This window comes from Lissotriton vulgaris, chromosome 6, assembly GCF_964263255.1.
Source record: "Lissotriton vulgaris chromosome 6, aLisVul1.2, whole genome shotgun sequence".
Classification (NCBI taxonomy): domain Eukaryota; kingdom Metazoa; phylum Chordata; class Amphibia; order Caudata; family Salamandridae; genus Lissotriton; species Lissotriton vulgaris.
Genome location: NC_141694.1, coordinates 1,407,834,460 through 1,407,860,899, shown reverse-complemented (window position 1 = coordinate 1,407,860,899; position 26,440 = coordinate 1,407,834,460). Strand labels below are relative to the sequence as shown.

The window sequence follows — 26,440 nt, the reverse complement described above, 5'->3', positions numbered from 1 at the left end:
CTGTGACTGGGGGTGAATGTTTCACATTTTCAGCATTCCGGCAATTATCTTTTTGTGTTGCCTTTTTTTTGTGTCTTATTTACAACAATGACACTCATAAATAATCTAATAATGTATATTTTTTTATTCTCAGTGAAATGTAAAGGTACAAGAACTGTGGCCATGTCGCATAATGTATGACACATATCTTATTTATAACTTCGGTGTCTTTTGTGTGGTATTTTTGGAAAATGGTTTTGTTTTCCTTTTCAATAGTTAATATCTGAATGAGCATACACCAAGATACGCTGATCCTAGCAGTTATTCAACACATTCAACACACGTTGCTATGCAAGCCTGGTACTATTGTAACTAAAAGGGCTTGTTTTCTTTTCTTATGCTCTGTTTGACAGTTATTGTATGACGAGATGTAAACCTTTTATACATTCATGAATTTAAAAAAAAATTCTTTTTATTTTACAGGGTACGAGACCATGACGATCTCATTCATATTTTTAAGCGTCAGGATGATACCCTAACGGAAACCTATGGAAACTACTTCCTTGCTGAGCTGATCGAGGCTCAGGATGAAGAGAATCACGCAGTTGTTGGGGAGGTCAGTCTTTCAAAATGTAGCATAGGATGCGGCAGATGAAAAATTGTGCAAGACATTCATTTAGTTCCTAATGCAACACTGGTATTCTGTAGTCAGGTCAGGGCTAAGAAATACCTTCATGCCCTTGTGCTAGGTGGGTGGACGCCAATTAAAAAAACATACGTCCTGGGACATCCTATGGATTTTGAGGACCCTGGGCCAAATTTATTTAGAAGGCCCCTGGACAGCTTTGAACTCATGATCCAGTTTCAGCTCTTTCATACCCTCGTTGGAGAGGTCAGTGACATTGCACAGGCACACTGGTCACATTTCTGAATATGTATGCAGGGATAGTGATGTGTTTTCAATATTGTAACACAACAACAGCAGCTCACTAGCATTACTGCAAATAATCTCCGTGACACCCTCCCATTTCTCATATGCGAGGTCCTGTTTTGATCTAAAATATACTTATTTATGGATGTTGCATGAAACATAAACACACTATTTCTCAGCAAAATGTCTATACTAGACTCTCACATATTACCCACATCAAAAGTAAATTAATGGAAAATAGTATTTTAAACAATCTGTTTAAGAATTATTAAAGATCAGGAGAGGGATAGAGGAGCACTCAGTTATATAGTCTAAGTAAACCTGTAATCTGAAATTATTAAAGGTCATCAGGGCAAGACTCCGAAGCACAGAACTGGCTCTATCAAGGGGCCCCTAAAAGACTGGGACCCTAAGCCAGAGCCCACTTTGCTCATGCTTTAAATCGCCTTTGCATACCTCTCTAGACATAAAGAAAATGGGAAACCCATCTAGGCTTCTGCCCTTTGGTAAGATGGGTTGAAGGGCAAACTGTGTCTCCCCACATGCCCTTTGTCAAGCATTGGGGTACAGAAATGCCCAGACATTGACTTAAGGTGGAGTGAAGGGCACTAAATATACCCCTACGTTGTTGGTCTCTAACATTTGGGCAAGTATTGGAGTTGAAGATATAACAAGTGAGTCACTCCTGTGCCATGTGAGGGGCTCTATCCCTGCTCCTTACCAAGCATTTACAACGTGGTCATTACAACGACCACGTTGTTACATCGCATACCCTTACAAAGGAAATCGTTACAACGACTTGCTGTAGGGGGCAGAAGGGGTTGGATTTTAAATCCAATACCTTCCACACTGTTGCACAGACTGGAGTTGGAATAGTAAATTATACTATTCCAAAATCCAGCGCCCCTCCTACAGCAAGTCGTTGTAATGACCTGCGTTGTAATGGTATGCGGCGTAACAACGCGATCATAGTAATGACCGCGTTGTAATGGCATGAGTTGTAACATGGCTTTTCCCTCCGCTCTCCCCTTGGGAAATCATGGGGTTGTTTAAGACCTACAGTTGTCTCCTGTCCCAAGCATTCTTTCCCTTAAAAACTAAGGGTGAATGAGGGCTGAGACAGCTTACAACTGCCTCGGATCCCTGTTCATACACAATAGACGAGCCATATAACCAGATAAGCAATCAAATAAAAATTAAAAGGCTTTTAACCAAGTTCAAGCTGACTTCCTTTAATCTTAACTTTGTTCATGGAAGTCACTACTATGTAAGTTAGGTCAAAGTTGTTATAGGAAAAGTGTTATTTGTTTTGCTAATTCACTTTGGTGCTATTTGATAAAACGGCACAAAACTTTAAATCAAAATCATCATCAGATCCTTCATGGAAAGTTTTTCACTAATCCGTCAAGTGGGGACCAAGAAAAAGGGGAGGGGGGCAAAATGTATATTTCCCATGTTAACTCCTATAGGTAATAAGTTTCAACCACATGGTACTGAGGTAAAGCTTAAGCTTCACTTAGGACGGTTGCACAGTACCAGAGTCCATAGGGAGGAAGCTTGTGTAGCAGGTACAGCAGGAGCACCACAGTGCCTACATTTTTCTTTTTCCGAAAAGAAGACAAAATTCGGGTGGCCCACCTATGGGGGTGTAGACTGCAGGCCTTGGCTGGTGGCCCGCTGCAACAGGGTTGGGTGTAAAGCCTGGCTAGATGCTATGCTCTAAACAAAAGAAAATGTCCCTTTTGTGACCACGTTTTTATCTTATGACTAGTTTGCACTGAACCATGAAATTCTACACTACAACAATAAACATCTACACCAGGTCATTGAAAAAAATATAGTTCATTTCATCAATTGCACAAAGGACCTGCTTTAAATCACAGTGATATTAAAACATTGTGAAAGCTAAAAATACATTACAAATTATTTATATAATGCACGTAATTTAGAAGAGTATCGTGGGTACAGGTACTACCACTTAGCTACCCAAGATAACCGTTGATTCAAGAGTTCAAATTCTTACCAACCTATTTATATAATTTTCAACATGTAATATTCACTTTCCATAAATTTGTTAATATTATTCAAAATCCAGTTATATGTCGACGCGTTTCGTTGTATCTTTATTTTCTCAACGCCTTCTTCAGAACTGTCATCATATTCACAAATTTCTCATTATTTATCCTAAAATCATGTATCTACAAAACAATAAAATACAATTAAAATGAAATTGTTCCTGGTGTGAATTAAACAACTTTGTTTCTTCTTGGTTCATTGCATTCTAGATTCACCCATATTATCTGAGAGGTGACTGCTCATAAAGTTGTTTATTAAGATCTTATTACAAGACCTCATACTTGTTTTTGTGTCTACGCATGTAGAGGTTTAAATTACAGGTTATATATGATAGTGGACTCCTCACTCGATGGGAATTTAATGTGTAATCCATCTGGATATGTTATCACCCATTAGGTTCTTTTATTACACTCCCCTTATTTTGATAAACAGGCAGAAATCTCACCCAAGTTATCTGCATATGATGTTTTGCAGATTTTTTCTTCTGTTCACCTTGTCTGTAATTAATCCTAGAGAATCCTGAAAATCACAGGCTTGTTAGACTTACAATCCTTATTGTTATCTAAAAACCATAATGAATACCTCTTATTGGCATTACTTACTTAAAATAAGGATGAATCAAGGAACTTTGGCGACTCACTCGTATACTTTATTCCAAAATTCAGTGTCTGTTAAATGATATTGTATGGGTTATTATACCAAATTGTAAATTTGTTTCTTTAAAATGTACACCTGGCTCCTCTATATATTATTGGAAACTTACCCTAAAGTCCTTTGTTTTACTTCTTGGACTTTGTGTTCCTTTACTGTTGTTGTTCTCAATTAGAATAAGGTGCTTGTGGTTATCTTCCTTAAAACCACAGATAGCTTCGACCAGTCTTTTTCAATTAGAGTGGTTCGAAAATCCTCTAGAAACCCATACGATTTTTGATCTTGTGTTACACATTCTTTTTATAATTATCACATTTAGTGACTGTTTAAATTTATCCTAGTTGATTTATTATTAATGAATATCACCTAATTGCATTATTTTAGCAATTCGATTATCTCCTTGTCACCTATGTAGCGTGTACTTGTGTTTAAAATACGAGTACAACATCGATCTATTCCTCACCTTTTTTAGTTGGCTTAACATTCCTTACTTCCTTCTGCTGAACTGTCTTGTGCTGAATGTCTGAGTTCCCTAAATCGCAATGGAATCGACAAAAGAGTAGCTTTTATCGAAATGTCGAGCTATTACGAGTTATGGACATACAGTCACTCTCCTTGCTTATTCAACTGATCTTATAATTTGAAATCATACATCTTGTCCTCATACTTTTGAAATTAATAAATTTGTACATCCCCAGCACAATATTTTTGTTCTTATTTCACTTAGGGAGGCGTTTCACCCTGCGGAACTCTTTTCTTTGGCTATACATTGCGGCTGGATATCCTTATCTCTCTACATATTCCATGCCGGTTTGAGTCCTACCGACATACCATTAGGCATTATAACTTGTAAATTTCAAAATGGGAGGCATTGTTTTGAAAGGTCTCGGACCCTGAATTCCCCACTTATTAACTTAAGATTCTACAGTCGGAACAGAAATCCTCTTCTACTCTCAAACTCTTATGCAGTTCGTACTCTACATCCATAAAGCAGTCGCTTACCTTGTTCGAATGTTTTGCAGCCTCCTGTCAGGGTTCTGGATCAAGCCTCTAATTTCCCATATCCTACTTCTGCCTTTTGTACTATCCATCGCCATCAGGTTATGTGATTACACAAATGGCGGCCATCTTGAAGGTACATTATTCCTTCAAAATAACTGGAACGATTAACATCAAAATGAACGTTATCATCAAAAATTATCCCCATCCCTCAATCTCAGATTATTTGGGAAGAATATTCATATCCCAATATTCATTTTGTCGAACTCTTTGTTGGTTGTCAGAATATCATTCTGAAGATAATGCTCTAATACTCAACAGCGAAAATATTACCAAAGCTGACCTTGGGGGCCATCTTATAGTGGGTTTATTTACTTCACCCCTGTTTTGTCGATGTGTGATTATGCAACCGACTAGTCCTATTCAATTTATTCTTATTCTGTGTCTGTCAAACCTAATTTTATTACTTTTGTCATTTATAAAAATGAATTTAATATTATATGACACAAGAATGTTGAGTTACAAGTCGTAAATTCACAATGGGAATTCATCCTATAGCGTTGGCAGAGTTATACCCATCAACCATGATCTTATTGCCTCATCTGAGGGGTTGATATCTACCTTGTAGAGATTCGCAAAGCGTGATAAGAGACAGTCCTGAATACTTACAGGCTCACTAGATTTAGTGCCTACATTGTCAATCAGCAATTCTCTTATGTTATTCTTGGCCCTATCGATCCTTGCCTTCCATGCCAATAAGGCACCTGCTCTCTCCCCATACTCAAAAATTTCCATATTTGGAGCCTTCCACTGTGCTTTACATTTCTGGTCAAGGTAGGATTGTAAGTCTCTTCTTGCTTCCTCGAGCTTTCCCTCGATGCTCTGCATGTCCCTTACACTGTTTTGGGAAATATGACCCCTTTTTATTTCTAGAGAAGAGATTCTTCCTTCCAAACCCTCCAGTTCTAAAAAAATCTAGCTTATTCTTTACGCTTATCTGGCAACGCAGAACCCCCCTCAGATTCGCTTTATAGGTACCCCAAACGACCTCCTCGGATTCTGACCCACAGTTGTAAAAAAAGAATTCCAAAGTAGTGCCGTTAATTGCCTGGATTAATCCAGAGTCCAAGAGCGCCGACCTATTTAGAGTCCATCTGGCCTGTTGTAGACTTAATATGGTAGAATATGAGAACACTAATGGTGCGTGGTCGACAAATGGCTCGGGTACACTGAGATGTTAACTACATTTTCTATATTTTCATTATTGACCAGGACGCAGTCGATTCTAGAGGCATGGTGATTCTTCTTACAGAAGAATGTAAATCCATCCATGTCCCCCTTCTTAGCTCTCCATAGGTCGACTAAATTAATGTTTACTAGTAGGTTTTTCATAACCCTTGGAGCTCTTGGAGTACCAATGATATGACTAGTATTAGATCTATCCTTTACAGGGTCAAGCAAGATGTTAAAATCTCCCCCTATAATAAATGATGGATCTCCCATGATTAGCTTGTCCTGTAATTTTACCAGGCAGAGGGGATCGTCTATATTAGGACCATAATAGGAGGCACCTGTCAGTTTCTCCCCTTCAAAATCTAATAGTGCGATAATCCATCTGCCTGTTTGGTCGGTCTGGAATGATCTTATTATACATGTACTTCCCCTTTCTACCAAAATGGCAACTCCACCAGTGCTCAATACTTGTTGAGAATGACAAAAACATTGAAGCCAGGGTATTTTTGCAAATACAGCTTCAAACTCTGACTTATTCAAGTGCGTCTCCTGCAGCAAGAATACTTGCGCAGGGGAAAGTTCTATATATTTTAATATTAATCTCTGTCTCCTCTGACATCTCAGGCCATTCAGGTTCCAAGACATAAATTGAATGTTCCGACCCTTCATTTTGTTCTTAACTTTATACAATTTGTATTAAGATTGTCTGTATGACGAAAAGACCCTTTAACCAGCCTACTTATTAGAAAATCATGGAGTAAGAACAATTTTTTATCTTTTTTACTGCCACCCCGTTCCCCCTCCCCAGAATCCCCCTTCCGAACCCCACCCCCCGTGACCCCCCTGCATCCCATCAACCTGAGGAACCCCCCTTCCAAAATAGGTTCTTAACTACTCGAACCCCGCCTCACAGTTAGCTCTATTTTATAACATTGAAGAAAATGTTTTTGTTTCTTGCTGGAGCAATAAAAAAAAGAGTTTTCCATATCAATTACCCCCCCTTACACCCCCCCTGTTTTTCATCCCGGATCTGAACTATAAGTGTATCTGCCTCTTTGGTTGTTCAGATCATGTGCATGTGGTTATTCCACATGACTCGCAATGTGGCTGGGAACCTTAATTGAGCCTTCGCCCCTAGACTATTTAGTTCTGTTAATCTCTTCCCGAGCTCCTATTGCCTTTCTGCTGGTATGTGTGAGATATCAGACCTAATGGAAAAGGAGAATGCAGGTAGGTCAGAAAAGGGAGATGCTATGCTGCCTGCTTTTAGGGCCGCTGATAGGATCTGTTCTTTCACTGAATAAGAAAGTTCACCAAGATTTTCCGTGGCTTCTGTCTTCCGAGATTCCTTTTGAACGGGTCTCTGTGTATCCTCTGGATTTCATTCTTTAAATCCACATTAGGAAGAGCCTTCAACACCGATTTTTCCAAAAGCGAAATTACAAAGCCTTTTATATCTTCTCCCTCAATAGCCTCTGGCACATTCAGAAATTTCAAATTATTTTTACGTGAATGGTTCTCAAGCCTTTCCAGATCCTTTTTAAGTTACACAGCTAGGGACTTTCTCGATTCGCCTATTAGTATGGAGGAAATCAAGGAGCATATAAAGAGGGCAAAGACTAAGAAAGCAGCAGGTTTGGATGCCCTGCCTAGTGAAATCTATAAGGAACTAGTGGAAGAGCTTTTGCCTGTACTCCATGTGTTGTTTAACAAAGTATACAGTGAAACAGGGAAAGTTCCCTCCTCCTAGAAAGAGGCCACAATAGTGTTGCTATTAAAGCCAGGAAAGGATCCCCTATTGCCAGATTCATATCGCCCAATCTCCCTGCTGAATGCAGACTAAAAAATCTTTATGAGCCTATTAGCAGGGAGATTGGGCAAATTGATACCTAGTCTGATTAACTGCGATCAGAAGGGCTTTATGCCTGGGAGAATCATTCAGGAGCAAATTCAGCTGCTAATTGGTAACATCGACTTGGCAGAGAATAGAGGGGATCCTCTGGTGGTGGTGGCATTAGATGCCGCCAAGGCAATTGATCGGGTCAGTTGGGGATATCTCTGGGGGGTGATGGAGACTATAGGGATGGGTCAAATCTTCATTCAGACCTTAAAAAACTGTTCTAATGGAGCTTCTGCAAAAATTTTAATAAATGGTACTTTGACCCTGAGCTTTGTAATCCAGAGGGGGACTAGACAGGGGTGCCCTCTGTCGCCTATGCTATTTAATATATATATTGAGCCCTTGGCACAAGCTTTTAGGCAGGATAACATAATACAACCTTTTAAATCAGGAAATTATAAATATAAGATCACCTTATATGCAGACGATATTATAATTTATACCATAAATCCTGACATTTCTATTCCCTACTTAGAAAATCTACTCCTTGAGTGTGGCGAGATCTCTGGTTATATGGCCAATTCAGATAAGACAGAGATTATGAGCTAGAATCTGATAAACAATTATGGTCCCGAAAGCAAGGAGTTTAGATATTTAGGGGTAACAATAGTAAAAGACCTAAACAAAATACCATTGATCAATCTAAAGAAAATTGAAACGGATATAGACTTTCTCTTTGCTAAATGGAAAAACCTCCCTTTATCGATGTATGGGATTGTCAACTTAGTAAAGATGACAGTATTACTTAAACTAACTCTCCTTTTTAGTGCACTGCCCCTTATCTTTCCACAAGATAGTATAAATAAAATCCAAGGGAAAATAGGCAGTTTTATCTGGGGCCAGAAAAGTGCCAGGCTATCTTGGAAAAAACTACGAAGAAAACTGTTAAAAGGGGGGTTGGCTCTTCCGGATATAAATGTATACTTTTTGGCCTTTCAATTTAAGGGGATCAGGATGCTTCTATCTAAACCATCAGAAACTTCATGGGGTAGATTATTAGGAGAACTTGTGTTAGCGGAGGGCGGCATTGGGCAGGTGGGGTTCCTATATAAGTTCGAGCCCCAAGATTTTTCAAGAAGGTACGCCTTAAGGTGTTAAAGGCAGCACTTCAGATATGGTATAAATTACGACGCATCTGGGGTGTAGGCTATTTTTCTCCATTTGCACCGATCTGAGACTCACCAGGTACCCTGGCCTGTTTGAGAGACTCTTTATCAATCCCGATAAGAAGAGCAGGGTTAGAGAAGTGGTCTGATTTGGTAGATTTGGATGGGGTTCTCCCCTCGGAAGTATTTTTTGATAAGATTGGGTCCACATTTTCCCGTTTTAAGTATCTTCAGTTAAGATCTTGGTTTGAGGCAGAGGTAGGAGAGACAGAAGGCAATTGGGAGTTAGAGCGGCTATTTGAGAGTGTTTTACCGAGGAAAAAGGAGGTATCATTTTGGTATAACAGCCTCTTAGATGCAGTAGATCAGGAAGTTCCTCTGCAGGTAGCTGTCTGGAACAACACCCCACTTCATCAAGAATCTGAAATCCTGTTCGAGCTCTCCATAAGGTTAATGTATAAATACATTAAGCCTGCCACACTTAAGAAAAACCACTTTTATGTTTTAAACAGGCTATACTACACCCCAGCGAAGATAGCCAAATTTGCGGGCCCCTCTACTTTAGTACCATCATGTCCGAGGTGTCGCATCAACAAGGTGGATGATATACATATGTTTTTTGAATGGGCAGAACTGGGTAGATATTGGAAAGAGGTGGGTGAATCCTTGTCGGATATTTTTCAAATGCATATAGTGGTAGACCGGCCTGTGGTCCTTTTTGGCGTGAATAAGCAGGAGAATGTAACACTGTTATGGCCCCAGAAGGGCTTGCTCCTCATTCTGGTGGTTTTGGCCAGAAGAGAGATATGCACAAGATGGAAGGACTCCGCCCCTCCAAAAAGGGAAAGTTGGATTAAAGCCGCTCTACGCATGGCGAGCCTAGAATATGAAGAATCATTAACGTACATCTGGTCCCCTTTGACATCTTGGGGACGACGCCTGCATATGATAAATGGGTAATATTTGGAGAGCAGAATATAAGTCCAATGATTATGCCCAGTCCTCGGGATAAAGAGGAAGGCTGTGGATGGCTAGACGGATGCAGTAAGTTGGAGGGAGCACAGTTAGTATGAAGCGGCTTGTTAAAACTGCTGTGTCTATGGGGAGATGAGGACAAAAAAAAGGGAAATCATCCTATCAAACGTTCCCATTCCTCTCTATTATTTACACCATGGCTGACATAAAGAATTGTTGTGCAATTGTAGCAATATGAAGGAGTTTGAAGTACATGCCAAAATACAACAAAGTAAACTCCTAGCAAGAGGATATCCAAAAAGATTAATAAAGAATTCATAGAAGAGGGCAAAATATTATAATCATGACAGCCTCTTTGAAGGGCACAAAAATACTAGGAAAGAAGGAAAAGGAATTGTCATGGTGACAAATTTGAATAGTATTGGTAATAAATTAAAGAATCTGATTAACAAAAATTGGTTTCTTTTAAATAGTACAGGGTCCTTACCTCTTAAGAAACAAATTTTTGCCTACAGAAGAAATAAAACTATTCAAAATCATCTAGTAAAAACTTACAAAGATCCTATAAATAAATGTCAGAGCAGCGTTATAGATTGATCAAAATTGACTGGGATTTATCCCTGCAGGACATGTGTAAACTGTAAATCTATAATCAAACAGAAGAAAGTTGAACTCAACGGAATAAGACATTGGATGAATGAAATGGTTAATTGCAGGACTAAACATGTTGTTTAAATCATTATATGGTCCTGCCAAAAAGGTTACATAGGGGAGACTGGTCACGAAATGCGAGTGAGATTAAATGAACATAGATCAGCTATAAAAAATAGGAAAACCAGTGCCCCGTTAGTTGAGCACTGGATTGAAAAAAGTCACACAAAAGCAGATTTTAAATGGTTTATCCTAGAAAGGATAAAATGTTCCACAAGAGGAGGGAATGTTGATAGGAGAAGAAAAGAAAGGGAACAATTCTTTATATCAAAATTTCAAACATACAGCCATGGTTTAAATAATAGAGAGGAATGGGAACGTTTGATAGGATGATTTCCCATAGTGACTTTGCGACTTCTAACTCAGCATTCTAGTGTCCGTTATTAAATTCATTTTTATAAATGACAAAAGTAATAAAATAAGGTTTGACAGACTCAGAATAAGAAGAGTTAGATAAAATGAATATTGGGATATGAATATTCTTCCCACATAATCTGTGACTGCGGGATGGCGATAATTTTTGATGATAACATCATTTTAATGATAATTGTTCCAGTTATTTTGAAAGAATAATCTACCTTCAAAATGGCCGCAATTTGTGTAATCACGTAACGTGATGACAATGGATATTACAAAAGGCGGATGTAGGATATGGGAAATTAGAGAATTGATCCAGAACCCCGACAGGAGGCTGCAAAATATTCGAACGAGGTAAGCGAATGCTATATGGATGTAGAGTACGAACTGCATGTGAGTTTGAGAGTAGAAGAGGATTTCTGTCCCGACTGTAGAATCTTAAGATAATATGTCGGGAATTCAGGGTGTGAGACCTTTCAAAGCTGTGCCTCCCATTTCGAAATTTACGAGTTATAATGCCTAATGGTATGTCGGTATGACTCAAACCGGCACGGAATATGTAGAAAGATAAGAATATCCGTCTGCAGTATATAGCCAAAGAAAATAGTTCTGCAGGGTGGAACACCTCCCCAAGTTAAATAATAACAAAAATATTGTGCTGGAGATGTACAAATTTACTAATTTCAAAATTATGAGGACAAGATGTATGTTTTCAAATTATAAGATCATTTGAATAAGCAAGGAGAGTGACTGTTTGTCCATAACTCGTAATAGCTCGACATTTCGAGGAAAGTTACTCTTTTATCATTTCGATTGCGATTTAGGGAACTCAGACATTCAGCACAATACAGTTCAGCATAAGGAAGTAAGGAATGTTAAGCCAACTAAGAAAGATGAGGAATAGATCGATGTTCTCGTATTTTAAACACAAGTGAGTACACGCTACATAGGTGACAAGGAGATAATCGAATTGCTAAAATAATGAAACAAGGTGATATTCATTAATAATAATACAACTGGGAAACATTTTAAACAGTCACTAGATTTGATAATTATAAAAAGAATGTGCAACGCAAGATCAAAAATCATATGTGTTTCTGTGGGATTTTCAAACCATTCTAATTGAAAAAGACTGGTCGAAGCTATCTGTCGTTTTAAGGAAGAGAACAACAAGGACCTAATTCAAATTGAGAACAACAACAGTAAAGGAACAAAAAGTCCAAGAAGTAAAACAAAGAGCTTTAGGGTAAGTTTCCAATAATATATAGAGGAGCCCAGTGTAAATTTTAAAGAAATAAATATACAATTTGGTGTAATAACCCATACAATGTCATTTAACAGACACTGAATTTTGAAAGAAAGTATATGAGTGAGTCGACAAAATTCATTGATTCATCCTTATTTTAAGTAAGTAATGCCAATTAGGGGTATTCGTTATGGTTTTTAGATAACAATAAGAATTTTAAGTCTAACAAGCCTGTGATTTGCAGGGTTCTCTTGGATTAATTTCAGACAAGGTGAACAGAAGAAAAAATCGGCAAAACATCATATGGAGATAACTTGGGTGAGATTTCTGCCGGTTTATCAAAATAAGGGTAGCGTAATAAAAGAACCTCATGGGTGATAACAAATTTAGATGGGTTACACATTAAATCCCCTTTGAGTGGGGGGGTCCACTATCATATATAACCTGTAATTTAAACCTCTACATGCGTAGACACAAAGACTAGTATGATGTATTGTAATAATATCTTAATAACCAACTTTATGAGTAGTCACCTCTGAGATAATATGGGTGAATCTAGAATGCACTGAGCCAAGAATAAAAGAAGTTGTTTTGTAGATACATGATTTTATGACAATTAATGAGAAATTTGTGAATATGATAACAGTCGTGAAAAAGGTGTTGAGAAAATAAAGATACACCGAAACGCGTTGACATATAACTGGATTTTGTATAATATTAACAAATTTGTGGAAAGTGTACAATAAATGTTGAAAATTATATAAATAGGTTGCTAGGAATTGGAACTCTTTAATCAACTGTTTTCCTCGGTACTTAAGTGGTAGTACCTGTACCCACGATACACTTGTAAAATACTTGCATTGCCAAGATTATGATTTTTATTAAATGTGCATCATAATATAAATGATTTTTAATGTATATTTAGCTTTAACAATGTTTTAATATCACTGTCATTTAAAGAAGGTGCTTTGTGCAATTGATGTAATAAAGTATACTTTTTCAATGACCTAGTGTAGATGTTTAATGTTGTAGTGTAGAATTTCATGGTTCAGTGCATACTAGTGATAAGATAAAAACGTGGTCCCAAAAGGGAAATTTTCTTTTATTTAGTGCTAACTACCTGGTCCCTTTTGGCCTAACTGGGGTAAACTCTCTCTTTCTTGGAGTAGATGTTACGCTCTGCATGTGCATCGTGGGTTAGATGGCCACAGTTAAATTGGGTATAGGGCCTGACTATAGGCCACGCCCTGGGGCCAACCACCCTCTGCACACTCATGGCCAAGAGCCATGCACAGCAGGGATGTTGGTTGTAGATTGCCCCAGGTAATTGGGTGTATGCTCAAGTTTTAAAATGCCTATGCTTCTATGGCAAGAAAATCATGCGAATGAATACATTCAAACAGGTTTTTAAATAGTGTAAAAATACTACTAAGATAAAAGAATAATGTAATAGGTGCCCCACAAAAAACATATTGAAAGTGATTGGTGACAATGATGCAAAAATGCATTAGTGTTTTTAAGACAAACAACATTCCAAAATAACTGTTTTTTTTTATTCATTATTTATATTTTGAGATCCAAGTTGAACCAAAGATACAATACACCAACAAAAGGAAATAACCAGTAATAGATTTCATGCAACCAGACTTCAGGCTTTATTATTGGGCAGCCGCCTTGCAGTATTTTCAGGGGCTGATCGGGGGTGGTGGTCTAGGGCAAATTGAGGGTAGGTTAGGATTCACTAATGTATACACTGCACTATTGGCTGAGGGGGCGGAGAATGAATTTCTAAATACAATTGATTTCAGTTACTTTAAACATACTTTAAGACATTAAGGGCGGCTTATTTGATCTGGAGAGCGATATAAAAAAACTGGGTCTAGGTAGGTACAAGAACTATACAAGGCTGTACACAAATATTTAATTACCAGGAGACATTTTCAGGGATACAATTATGAGGGACTGGAATAACAAGGGGATTGTAAAGGTTAGTAACCTCCTGGATAACCAGGGGGGTATACTACAGTTTGGGGAACTACAAGCTAAATTTGGACTAGAAGGACGCAGCTTTTTTAATTACTTACAAGTAAGAAGCTTTCTTCTACAAAAGCAGGGCAGCCCATTAGGTTTTGGTCAGAGTAAAGTAATGGAATATATAGAACGTTCCACCTGTTGCACAATTAGGCAATTCTATGCTGAACTCAGTGTAATCAGTGGAGTGGTGTGGCTCACTGGTTAGAGGCGGCAGACCCGGAAGCAGAGAACGGCCCGGGACCAGGGTTCAATTCCCGACGCGGCAGGGTCGTGGACCAGGGTCAGCGGACTCGATAATTATCTCCTCGTGCCTACTCTAACCAGGGATCACACTTGGCAACTCTGGGCATTAGCTTGCCTCATCTCTACAACGGCCCCCCACATTCGCCGGGGATGCCTGGTTTCACCTTGGAGATACCCAGTAGGGACCATCTCACAGGGATAGCGAGGACGGGTTCCCCAGCGGTCTACAGCGCCACGACGCCTCAGGGCAGCAGTGCGCTTAACAAGACACATACATTACATTACATTACATCAAAATCGATGATAGGGGAAAATATGCCCTAAAATGGATAGAAACACTGGGGACCGACTCAGAAGGCTTCCAGGCATCCCTCGATTTGGGACGAACTGTGCTCTGTTCAGCCAGATTACAATCTCAACATTATAAGACAATTTTTTTTTTTTTTTTTTGTGGAAAACCTTTATTTACCAAAACAAGTACACCGCTATTCAGCCGTACATCCCGGAGGCCAGGCAGCATCATATTGCAACTCGGAAACATGTACAAAAACAGGTCACAGGAGTGGTCAGGTTTAATTTTACAATAGAAATACTAAAATAACAATAAATATGACCAAAGTCAACAGAGAGAAAAGTAAAGAGAGAAAAAGAGGAAAGAACAGAAGAAGAGGATGAAAAAGAAAAGAAACAAGGCTGAGGACAAAGAGGATATTCTAGGCATATATCACGGGGAGAGGCCGGGTTCGCACATCCCATCAACAACAGGATACATGACAGTCAGACGGACGGGGAGCAGAGATTCAGGATACAAAGCTTGGAACCTCGGGAGGGGGGAACTACGGAGACAGGCGGATCTCAGGCTGTGTCATCTCCGGGGGTGCACAGATGTCTCCCCTGTATGAGTTCCACGCTCCCCATATCGACCCCCACATCCTGGGTTTGCCCCGAGCCAAGTAAACAGTCTTTTCTCGGAGCATGCACCAATCCATGTTGGTCTTCCACAGGTCAACAGTGGGGGGCGCGGACGCACCCCATTTCTGGGCAATGTCCCTTTTGGCTATCATATTACCCAGGGTGACCCATCGGGTCTGAGCTACATTGTAGTTGTTCGGGCCCCAAACGTTCAGAAGGCAGCGCCGGGCCTCAGCAGGCAGGGTCACGCCGGTAACAGCTCTCATCACTCCATGCACACGCCCCCAGTACGAGGCAACCACCGGACACTCCCAGATTACGTGCATAAAAGTTGCCACAACACCACATCCTCTCCTGCACAGTCCATCCTGAGAGAGTCCCATGTGTATCAGCCTTGGGCCCATGATATAAACCCTGTGGAGTATCTTCAACTGAACAAGTCTCAGCCTGGCCGAGATCGCCACCTCCTTAGGGGAAGAAACTGCTGACTGCCACTCCTCCTCATCCATCTCAATTCCGTCATTCACCCAGAGGTCTTTCAGTTTCACCAGCAGGTCAGTCCGCACATTAATAAGTTTTTTATAGGTCAAGGAGATGGCGCTATCCGGCATATGGCCGTCTAACACCCTGTCTTCCAGCGGAGATGACTCAGGCACTTTCTCCCCCACGGGTATAGAAGACATGAGAGCGTGCCGAAGCTGTGCATAGCGGAAGTATTCCGTTGTACCCAATTGGAACTCGGCCTGTAGCGCTTCGAAAGATTCAACCTCCCCCCTAGCCATCATATCTACCACCTTTGAAATACCGATGAGATCCCATCTGTCGAACCCTTTGGAGTGCCACAGTTTCCCAAGCAGGTCGGAATCGTACAGGGGAGTAGCCATAGTGAGTTTGCCCTGCCAACCCAAAGTCTTGGTCACCGCCCTCCAGAGGTGCACTGCCGTTTTAGTAGGTCCAGTCAGTTTCCGATCCAGAGATCTAGAGTAAAATGCCCTGTAGTAATTCCCATAATTCGTAAGCCAGCGATCCATGGCATATCCAGGGTTGACCGCCGGACCGTAAAAACCGTGGTTAACTGCCGCCAGCTGAGACGCCCAATAGTAGCGGCGCATGACAGGCAAGGCAATGCCTCCATCATACCATGGAATAGTCAGCTTGGCAATAGAGATCCGCGGTCTGCCATCCCACAGCAGGGTACGCTGCAGGCTCTCAACCTCTCCAAAGTACTTGGCTGGCACTGGGTCTTGCGTATTCTGGAGTGCATAGAGGAACCGCGGCAGGGACATCATTTTAAACAATGCTGCCCGGCCCAGCAAAGATATCGACAGTTTCTTCCAGCCCTCCACGTCTCGCCGCAACCTCACCAAAGGAGGGAGCAAGTTCTTAGCGTAACGAGCACGGGCATCCTTTGAAATATAAATGCCCAGGTACTTGAAACCATGTTGCGAAATCTGTATAGAGCAGCCTCGAGGGAGGCGCGGAGTATTGCCACACAGCACGTAGAGGGAGGATTTGGACCAATTGATGACCAGGCCCGAGTAACCACCAAAAGTGCTAAGTAAATCAAACACCACAATCAAGGACCGGCAGGGAGAAGTAAGATATAAAAGGATGTCGTCTGCATAGAGCGATATTCGATCTTCAAAGCCAGGCGACCACGTGATACCTGCAACGTCGGGATGCACCCGGATCCAGGCAGCCAACGGCTCAAGTGCTAGAGCAAACAGGAGCGGCGACAGCGGGCAGCCCTGTCTAGTGCCCCTGCGCAAGGCGAACGAGGCAGACAGTCGACCGTTCACCGTCACATTGGCAAGCGGGGAAGAGTAGAGGAGCCGGACTCAGCCGATGTATTCAGGGCCAAACCCAAGTTTAGTAAGCACAGCCCAGAGATAATTCCACTCGAGCGAGTCGAATGCCATTGTCGCGTCGAGCGAGGCAAGTACCGTCGGTTTCGTGATCAGGTGCGCCCGCGCCACCACCGCATGGAGCCTTCGAAGATTAAGAGCCGTGTTACGGTGCGGAATGAAACCGGACTGGTCCGGGTGAACCAAGTCCGCGATCACTCCCACCAGCCGGTTAGCAGAAGCTTCGCCAAAATTTTGGGCTCGGCGTTCAGCAGGGAAATGGGGCGGTAGGAACGGCATAGGTCTCGAGGCTTCCCTTCCTTGTGAATGACCACAATAGTGGCCAGTCTTTGGTCAAATGGGAGCTCACCAGCCTCACGGGCCGCCAGGAACATATCTCTCAAAGGTGCAGCAATGGTATCAGCCCTGAGCTTATATAGTTCCACCGGGATACCATTGGGCCCCGGTGCTTTCCCGGAGCGCAGCGACCTGATCGCCAGTGCTACCTCGTCAGCCGTCATGCCCCGGTCCATATCCTCCCGCTCCGCGTCAGACAAGCAAGGGAGCTCGATCTCCTCCAGAAAGGAGGCCGAGTCAAGTTCAGACCGGTCGGAAACGGACGTATAGACCGTCTCAAAGTAGTCCGCAAACGTCTCGGCAATAGCAGCTGGGTCAGTGACGACGAGTCCGTCGTCCCCCAGGATCTCTGGTACCACTCGGGACGCCAGGTCCCTCTTATCCAACCATGCAAGAAGCTTACCCGCCTTATCCCCAGCGTCGTATATCCTGCCCTGCTGTTCCCTGCTCATCGCCTTAGCTGCGTCAGTAGCAGTGGCCCTAAGTTCCGACTGCTTCAGGGCAAGAGCATGGAGCAAATCCGGAGTCGGTCCCAGGGCCAACTGGGAGTTCAGATCAGCAATATCCGACTCCAGCCGAACCAAGTCTTCATCCCGTCTTCTGCGCGCCTCGGCTATCAAGGAGAAGGCTTCCCCTCTGAGAACAGTTTTGAAGGCCTCCCAAAGGGAGACGGCCGAATCGACAGAACCCGAGTTTTCAGCAAAGTACAGCTCAATAGACTTCGCCAGGAGATCGCGAGTCCTGGGGTTACGAAAATACCAGGGGTTAATAGGTGCCACTCTCGATGTCGCCACAATGTGGAAGTCGAAAGACACCCAAACCGGGGAATGGTCAGAAATACTCCTGGCCATGAGACGAGCGTTGGAAACTGACTGTGCTTGGGCCGCGGGGTCAGGACATAATCAATACGGGAAAGACTACCGTGGGCCCCGGAGTGGAAAGTGTATTGTCTCTGAGCGGGATGGAAAAGTCGCCAACAATCAACCAAGCCCATGGTGGCAATGAAGTCGGAGAGCCAGGACTGTGCATTACGTAGATCTCTGGATGGGAAACAATCCAAATCACCTGAAACCACAGAATTAAAGTCCCCCCCCAGAATCAGCAGTCCCTCCGGGAGTCCCAAAATGGCGCCACTCAGGTCTTGAAAAGTGGATGTTTGCAGCCCCGGGGGGACGTAAACCGAAACTAAAACCAGAGTGCGCCCCTCCCACCTGCACACCACTGCAACGTATCGGCCCCTATCATCAACCAGGGTAGACTCCACCTCTAGGGGAAGGGACATGCGCACCATGATGCCCACCCCACGGGACCCCGTAGAGAAACCCGAATGGGCCACCATTTTAAAACCTCTCCGATTCAAGGCCCTACAGGTGTTACCAACAAGATGAGTTTCCTGCAAAAGAACGACATCTGGGGCACAACGTTTAAGCATCTGCAGAACAACACCACGTTTAATGCGATCCCCCAACCCATTAACGTTCCAGCTCAACAAATTCAATGATTTACCCTCCATCATCAAGGACGCCCCCCCCCCCCTCAACCCCCCCCGGAATGCAGCCCATGAGCAAAGATCATCAGAACAATAAAACCCCAGCCATGACGAGTTTGGAAAGAGTAGAACAAACAAGAAAACACGTTCCAACTACCCCCCACCCTGCACCCCTGCATTAGACTAGAAGCCACCCCAACTAGCAGTGTGCCTGTCGCCCCTTAAACTAACCTACAAGAGGCCCCTAGAGGAGAAAAGAGACATCCTATCCCCCCGTCACCCTCCATATCAAAGTGCAGAAGTGAAAAAAACAAAAGAGACAATAGTCAGAGTCGGTGCCAGCCGCAGAAACCCTCCCAGAAAAAGTCACAGGCAGATTGTTCATTCCCGGGAACCTGATCCTCCTGCAGCATCCTCCGTCTGGTCATCCGGCTCGGTCCGTTGTTGAGGCAAAGTGTCCAACCAGTCCCCTGCCGCATCTGGAAGGTCAAAAAACACTGTCCGGTTACCATGCTCGATGCGAAGTTTAGCAGGATAAAGCATGGAGTAGCGCATCCCCAACTCCCGAAGCAGCCTCTTTACACCAGTAAAACTTTGCCGGCGCTTCTGGACAGCCTGAGTAAAGTCAGGGAAAAAGTTGATGTCTGCATTCTGGAACCGCAGAGGGCCAGCACTCCTCGATGCCTGCAAAATGGCGTCCCGGTCCCTATAATTAAAGAGTCTCGCAATGATGGGGCGAGGGGATGCACCCGACTTCGGCGGGCCACCCGGGATCCTGTGTGCCCTCTCGACTGAGAAAAACTTGCTCAGACCTCCCGGCGCCAAGTTCTTAACCACCAAGTCCTCCACAAAGAGTTCCACCGACCCTTCCTCGGCCCTCTCCGGCACTCCCGTAATGCGGACATTCTGGCGCCGTGCCCGTCCCTCGAATTCGTCAAGCCGGCGCGCAAGCATCCCATTAGCCGTTTTCAGGTCACGGACCTCAGTCTGTACGTCCGACATGTCGCTGATTAAGCTCGATGTTTTGAGGTCCAGGGACTTTACCTTATCATTCGTCTTGCCAAGATCAGCTCTGATGAGATTAAGTTCGATCTTTAGGGTATCCACTTTGCTGGACCGCACCTCGTGTAGACTATGCATCTCAGCCTTCACACCAGCAATGGCACCCATCACGTCCCGGAGCGTAAATTCAGGATCCTCAGGGGACATGTCCCGCAACGAGTCTTTAGGTCGGCCCGTCATAACGGGTGACCCCTTAGATTGAGAGAAACGTTCTGGAATAGTAGATTGGGAATGAGTCGGCTTCCTGCTGACTCTTGGAGACTTTCCTTTGTCCGAGTCCCCTCTGCCCGCCATATTGAAATGCTATGGCAGGATAGTCTGGGGGAGGGGCAGGTCACCAAACTCAACTTCAGTCGGTACCAGAGATACGGCAATGGGAGCCCAGGAACCATCAAAGGGAGAGTGCAGCGAAGAGTGCCCGGGCCGGCTGGTCCAGGCAGTCCGATAGGCCCGAACAGGGAGTCCCGCGACAGGCCACCACTCGGTCCCAACGGTGTCAGCCAATGACGCAGGTGGGGTCCGCCAACTTCACGACGGCGTAACTCGGTCCGGGAAGATCGGATTTCCGATCTGAGAACGGGCGCCGCTTCAGCACCGGCTTAGCTGATGATTCCCACCGTAGTGGGACAGGATAGGTGACAGGATCATTGCGGAGGATCGGGAGGTCTTCGGAGCTCCGAGCTCACGCGGCCATCTTGGTTGCCCGCGAAGCTCCTCCCCCATTATAAGACTATTTATTCATTGTATCATACACCGGCTAGAATTGCACAATGGGGCGGCATGTCCGGAATAATATGTCCTCGCTGCGATTCTAATGATGCAGACATTGTGCATATGTTTGCTCAATGTCCACAGTTGTATGCTTATCTTGGGGGTGGGGGAAGATGTAGAGGGATTACCAGTGGAATTCTTGTTTGTTTCTGTGGCAGTTTATCGTATTTATATAGCAAGGACATGGTTGGATAAGGTTCCCCCCTCTTTCCAAACATGGATTGCAAGCCTCCTCGCTATGTATAACCTGGAAAAAGCAATATATGATAGGAAGGGACGAAGAGCTAAGATATTAGGACGGAAGATATGGCAACCTATAACTAGCTGGAAAAATGGTAGGGTTGGCGAAGGGCAGGCCTTGGCAATGGCTATAAAAGGTATAATGCTCCTTGTACATAGGTTTCTCCCATCCGGATTATTTGTAGTTCTTATGTTATTTTGGTTTGATATTTTACCCCTCCTATATATAGGCATATACTGTAATTATTTGAATCTGTAAAAATTAATGATGTGTGTTGTAACTTGAAATGTATTTGTGCAGAAAAATGATAAATGCTTAAAAAAATTTTTTTATTTCATGCAATTTCGTACAGTTTTACCTAACAGTTTATAGGATTTCATACAATTACAATAAAAAATTCATCCAAGCATGTTGTCAAAAATACCCTAACAAACCTTGCCTTAATAAAAGTTGAATCCACCATACATTGTGGCTATATTTTGTTCAACTTTACAATTCCTCCACGTCAAGTTTTGCTCTAACTTGCTTCATTTTTCCGACCCACTCTCCAATTGTGGGAATCGGATTAGTTTTCCATCTTTGCAACAGCTGAGCACTTATCATTGAAATAAAATATTGAAATAAAAAGCAGCTTATTGTGTCTGGAAATTTGCTTGAAAGTGGAATCATAACCTAAAAGCACCAACGAGCCACTTGGAACCAACTGAATCCACCACTCTTGCTCCAGATACTGAAATAATGCTTTCCAAAAATCTCGAATAGATACACAATGCCAAATTACATGGAATCAATTAGCTACTTCAATCTATTTGCATCTGAAACAGTGGCCAGACAGTTACAGATACATCTCACAGAGAAATTGTGAAAAAATCAACAATTTTGCCTAAAACTCCATTATGAGCCAATTGGCCTTCCCCTCCCCCCCCCCGCACCATAAAGTTCAGCTTAACTGTACCTCACACTTCCCTGGTCAGTGTAAATCCTTCATACTTCTCCCACTCATTGACAGACTTTTGCCAAATATCATTCTTAAATGATGCAGGAAACTTTTTCCACCCATCCAGTCGCCTCAGAACTGGGGTCTCAATTAGATCAGTGGCCAGATTTTTACTACACAGCAATAGACTAATATCCAATATTTTTAATTTTAAAATTAGAACATTATAAGAGTACTGCAACCAATAGTTCTCCCATGATTGTGCTTTAATTTTGGGCCAGGTTTTCCTCCTGTCCCCTATTATAAAATCAGTCACCGTGTTAATACCCATTGCCCCCCATTTGGAAACTATGCTTTGATTGATCTTCTGCCTGGTACCACAGACTAGATATCCATATGTTTTTTTTAAAGCAATCTAAGATCTTAGATCTAACCTGCATGGGGGATTTAGTCCACTTTAAAAACGTTGTTATGCTACATTCTTTTAAAACCAAGTTAATTTGGTCATTCTTAATTCCAAAGGCAGTATTTACAATGTGTAGTGCAAGCATTAAATACAAAAGACTGTCAATATGAGTACAGTATGTTAACACCACTAAGAATTAGTAGCCAACAAGCTCAATCGTCGAATTTTCGAACCGTCCATCACTTCGTCCTATATTCTTCATCAGGACAAAGGAGGAGCAACCTCCCTTAAATGAGAGTATTGCAGTAGAGAGCCTCTGAGGGTAAACAATGTAGTTCTAAAGGAATCAGTATTTACTGGTGCAGCAGCTACCAGATGCCAAAAAACCAGTGGAGAGGTTCCTACAGTAATTAAAAATTAGTTTGAATTGATTCAATTGAATTGTTTTCTTGTCATAGAAACAGACCTATTAAGCTTCTCCTGAGGGAATCTTTACTTTCTTTATGTATATATACCCAGGTTACCTCATGCTTACTTTGTAATTAAGTGTCAAAATATTTTTTTTAAAACATAAATTCCTTTGAAAAAACAAAGGTTAAAGTGATGTTATAGTTAGGTGTTGAATTGGTATAAAAACTAAATACCCATGAAATTCACCAGTTATCGTTTACTGAGCTAATTACAACTAGTGCCTCCGCTATGTACTGCTATGTACTGCTTATCACTCATGACATGTTCAATTTTATTGATGATATCACTGATGATGTATAGTCATATACTGCATAGATTTACATGTAGGTTTATAGCATGGAAATAGTGGAAGACTTGGCGGCAAGAGTAACTGTGCATGTTTGAAGTTATATGGTGCACTATTTAAAAATCACTCAATTTCTTTTTTTCAATTCAATTCAATTTATTATGATTTAGAATTCCGAAGAATTCCACATAAAATACAAAATAAAACATCATTTCATACATGAAGAGATGCAAAACATAAAATTACAAGTTCAATTTTATACTAAAATGCATCCAGTTAAAAGTAAACAATTTCTTTTCTTCACTAGTCTAAGCACTACAGTGGTCGACATAATTTCAAGGCAGATGCGCTTGCAACTGAAACAGGCTTCTTTCGATTAGAACACACTATGGACTATTACAAAAACCTACTTAAGTAAGGCACACAGAAGAAATAATATGCTTTTGTAATCCACTATACAAATATCAAACAACTCAAACCGTAAAAAAGCTTCTTTTAGGGAAATAATCACAGTATAATACTAGCAGCAGGAAATTTTTATAAAGTGCTTGAAAAAGTGCTAATGCATTAAATATCCTCTCCAGGACATTTTTTACCAATGACTAACTAGCAGCAATGTATCTCAGGAGATACACGTGGTAAATCATATGTCATAAAAAAGTGTAAGTGCTCTGTGCGATTTTTTAGGAAAATATTTTCCAACCTCCCCTAACAGCAGTATAAATGATCTAACAAGCAAATGTTATCTACTTAAGGCAACTAACATGTCATACGCAAGTGCAGGTGCTCCTTGCGATTTTTTAGCAGCAGTGTGGATGTTTTAACGTAATACTATTAAAAACACACAAATCACTTTAGCGTATTACTCTCTTAAAAAACATTTAAAAATTCTTTAAAAAAACGAAACATTTTAAAACACATCAGTTCGGAAGGAGGGAACAGAAGAAAATTGCGGGCCTGTTCTGCTGTTGAGATGTTATACTTTAAAAAACCATTCCTTAAGTATCTGCGTCGTATTGAGTGAAGGGCAAGGCACACAATCAAAACGTGATTCAAATCTTGTATTCCGCTATTACATAGGTGACAATATCTTTCATTTTTGGGAATACCCTCCCCGGAACCTGTTACAATTCTCAAAGGTAGTAAGTTCAATCTTAGTAACAAAATCACTCTACGTACTCCATGTTTCAGGTTCCATAAAACATACGGCTGAGGATTTTTGACAATGGAGCCCCTAACAATGCAGTTCATCCTTCCATTCAATAAGCATAATTTCAGATCTCTTTCACGTGAAATCACATATATAGTTTTTTTTAATTATATGCTTTAACAATGTTTTACCTAAAACTGCTGCCCCTTCAAAATTCAAACCAAAAATGCTTAAAGCCTTTAAATAATTTCTATAAATTGCACTTTTCCTCAACATGTTTACAAATATTTCCCTGTGCAATGCTACCCTTAGTAAGTTGTCCTGACCATTTATCAGAGCATTACACCTCCTTAAACAGGCAGCCATCTATAACACATATGTTGAGAGAAGGCCAAATTCGAGCTTAAGTGCCGCGATTGGGGTGCAAGTATTACTCCATGCTAAGGAAGGTAAAGGCTAAGCACACCTGATGTGGGTTTTTCTGTGAATATATCTATATATGTATATACATATTTATTATACTAGTGGCGCAGGCGGCAGTGTAGTTATAATTAAGTCTGACTTTACATGAGAAATACACTTTTTTTTCTTTAATAACTTTTGTGCTGTTTGATGAATCTGCACGAACCTTTCCAAAAACTTTCCTAAAAAAGTTCACTCACTTCAACTCTTTAAAGAAGATAAAGGGGGCGGGGGAGGCAGGAACATCAGTTTCACATGTCACTTCCCATACAAAACTTTCTTTCTGATGCAGAATAAACTGGAATAATGTAATGACAAAAATTTTGTCGGAAGTTACAACATTACTCAGAAAGCATGTTTTTCTTCATTTTGTGTAAATGCGTTCAGTGATTTTCAAGATACTTGTATTTAAAAAGGTACATGGTGTGGTCATAAAGGGGTTAATGGCCTACAAAAGTTAATGATATCTGGACTGTTGGGTCCAGCTGGACTGCATTAGTTTTTTTAAAAAAATACTCAAATCCCATTGGCTAAGGTAACCTTTACTCCTGTCAGCTAGTGGAATCCCACAGGAACCTTTCATACCACAAGCCCTCACACTCTGATTTGGCCAGCCGCAACGTCCCAGAAAAATGTTGCAACGGCCTTTAGAGTTGTCTTTGGCGAAGAGTTTGTACTGCTTAGATATATACTTTGAATATACTTTACAGAATGTAACAATGAAGCAGAACAAAGTGACAGTTTATAAGTTGGTGATCAGTAAAGTTCAGTACACTGAGCCCAACTCTTCACCGCAATAGTCCTGATTTGCCTCCTTACAACTCTTAAGTCTGTCCTGTGTCTTTCATGACAATGTGTTATTATGAACAGGCACTTTGGCCTTAGGGGTAGAGTAAGGGTCGGCTCCAGTTAGGGGGAGTGGGCCAAAATTGGGGTGTTTTTCAGTTTAAATGGCAAAAGCGGGTTATGTATTTCCCTAACCTGGTCTCAAGCTTCTATTGTAAAAACAGTGACAAGAAAGAGTAGACTAGGTGTAGATAACCTGTAAGTAATCAACACAGTACAACCCTCACACACAAAAAGTTATCTATCATGCTTTTGAATTCCATGATGGCAGAATCCCATTAAGCATGATCCATTAGTGTGCCATTTAAATGGCAAGCAGTTCTTTATTAAAGAACATGTGATTGGTATTGAAGGTCTTCATTTATGGATTAAGGATAGTGTAGGATTTATTTCTTTGTTTAACTAATTAGGCCTAGAAATAGCTTAACCAGTATCACCAGCACCATTGATTCAAAAAAGAATTCCTGAAATAAATAAATGTGTGTGTATATATATTTAAAGAGGTAACTCTGTAATATGATCCAATATTAACCTAAAGAGCCATAATATACATGGGAGCTGTTATGTACTTTTTAGGTCTCGCCTGGCCTTAGCAGCGCGAATGCGCTGCTCTCGCTATGCGAGGGCATTTTGGAATCGATACAGATTCCGAAGTAACTTAAAGCCACGCCCTTGTTTTCAATTGGCGTGCATCATCATTTATGTTAAACGCTGGCTTGTGATTGAAAAATGGGTTTTGAGGTTACCGCCTTGTCCAGTTTTAGG

General features: G+C 41.6%; 1 protein-coding gene across 3 annotated transcripts in view; it reads left to right on the top strand.

Moving 5' to 3' along the window:
* CFAP61 (cilia and flagella associated protein 61) overlaps positions 1-26,440 on the top strand; it is a 1,856,219-nt gene that overhangs the window by 203,624 nt on the left and 1,626,155 nt on the right. For all 3 annotated transcript variants that reach the window (XM_086927518.1, XM_086927517.1, XM_086927519.1), the window contains exon 6: positions 463-595. In XM_086927518.1, the coding sequence (XP_086783644.1) occupies positions 463-595 (133 nt within the window). The remainder of the gene's footprint in view (positions 1-462; positions 596-26,440) is intronic.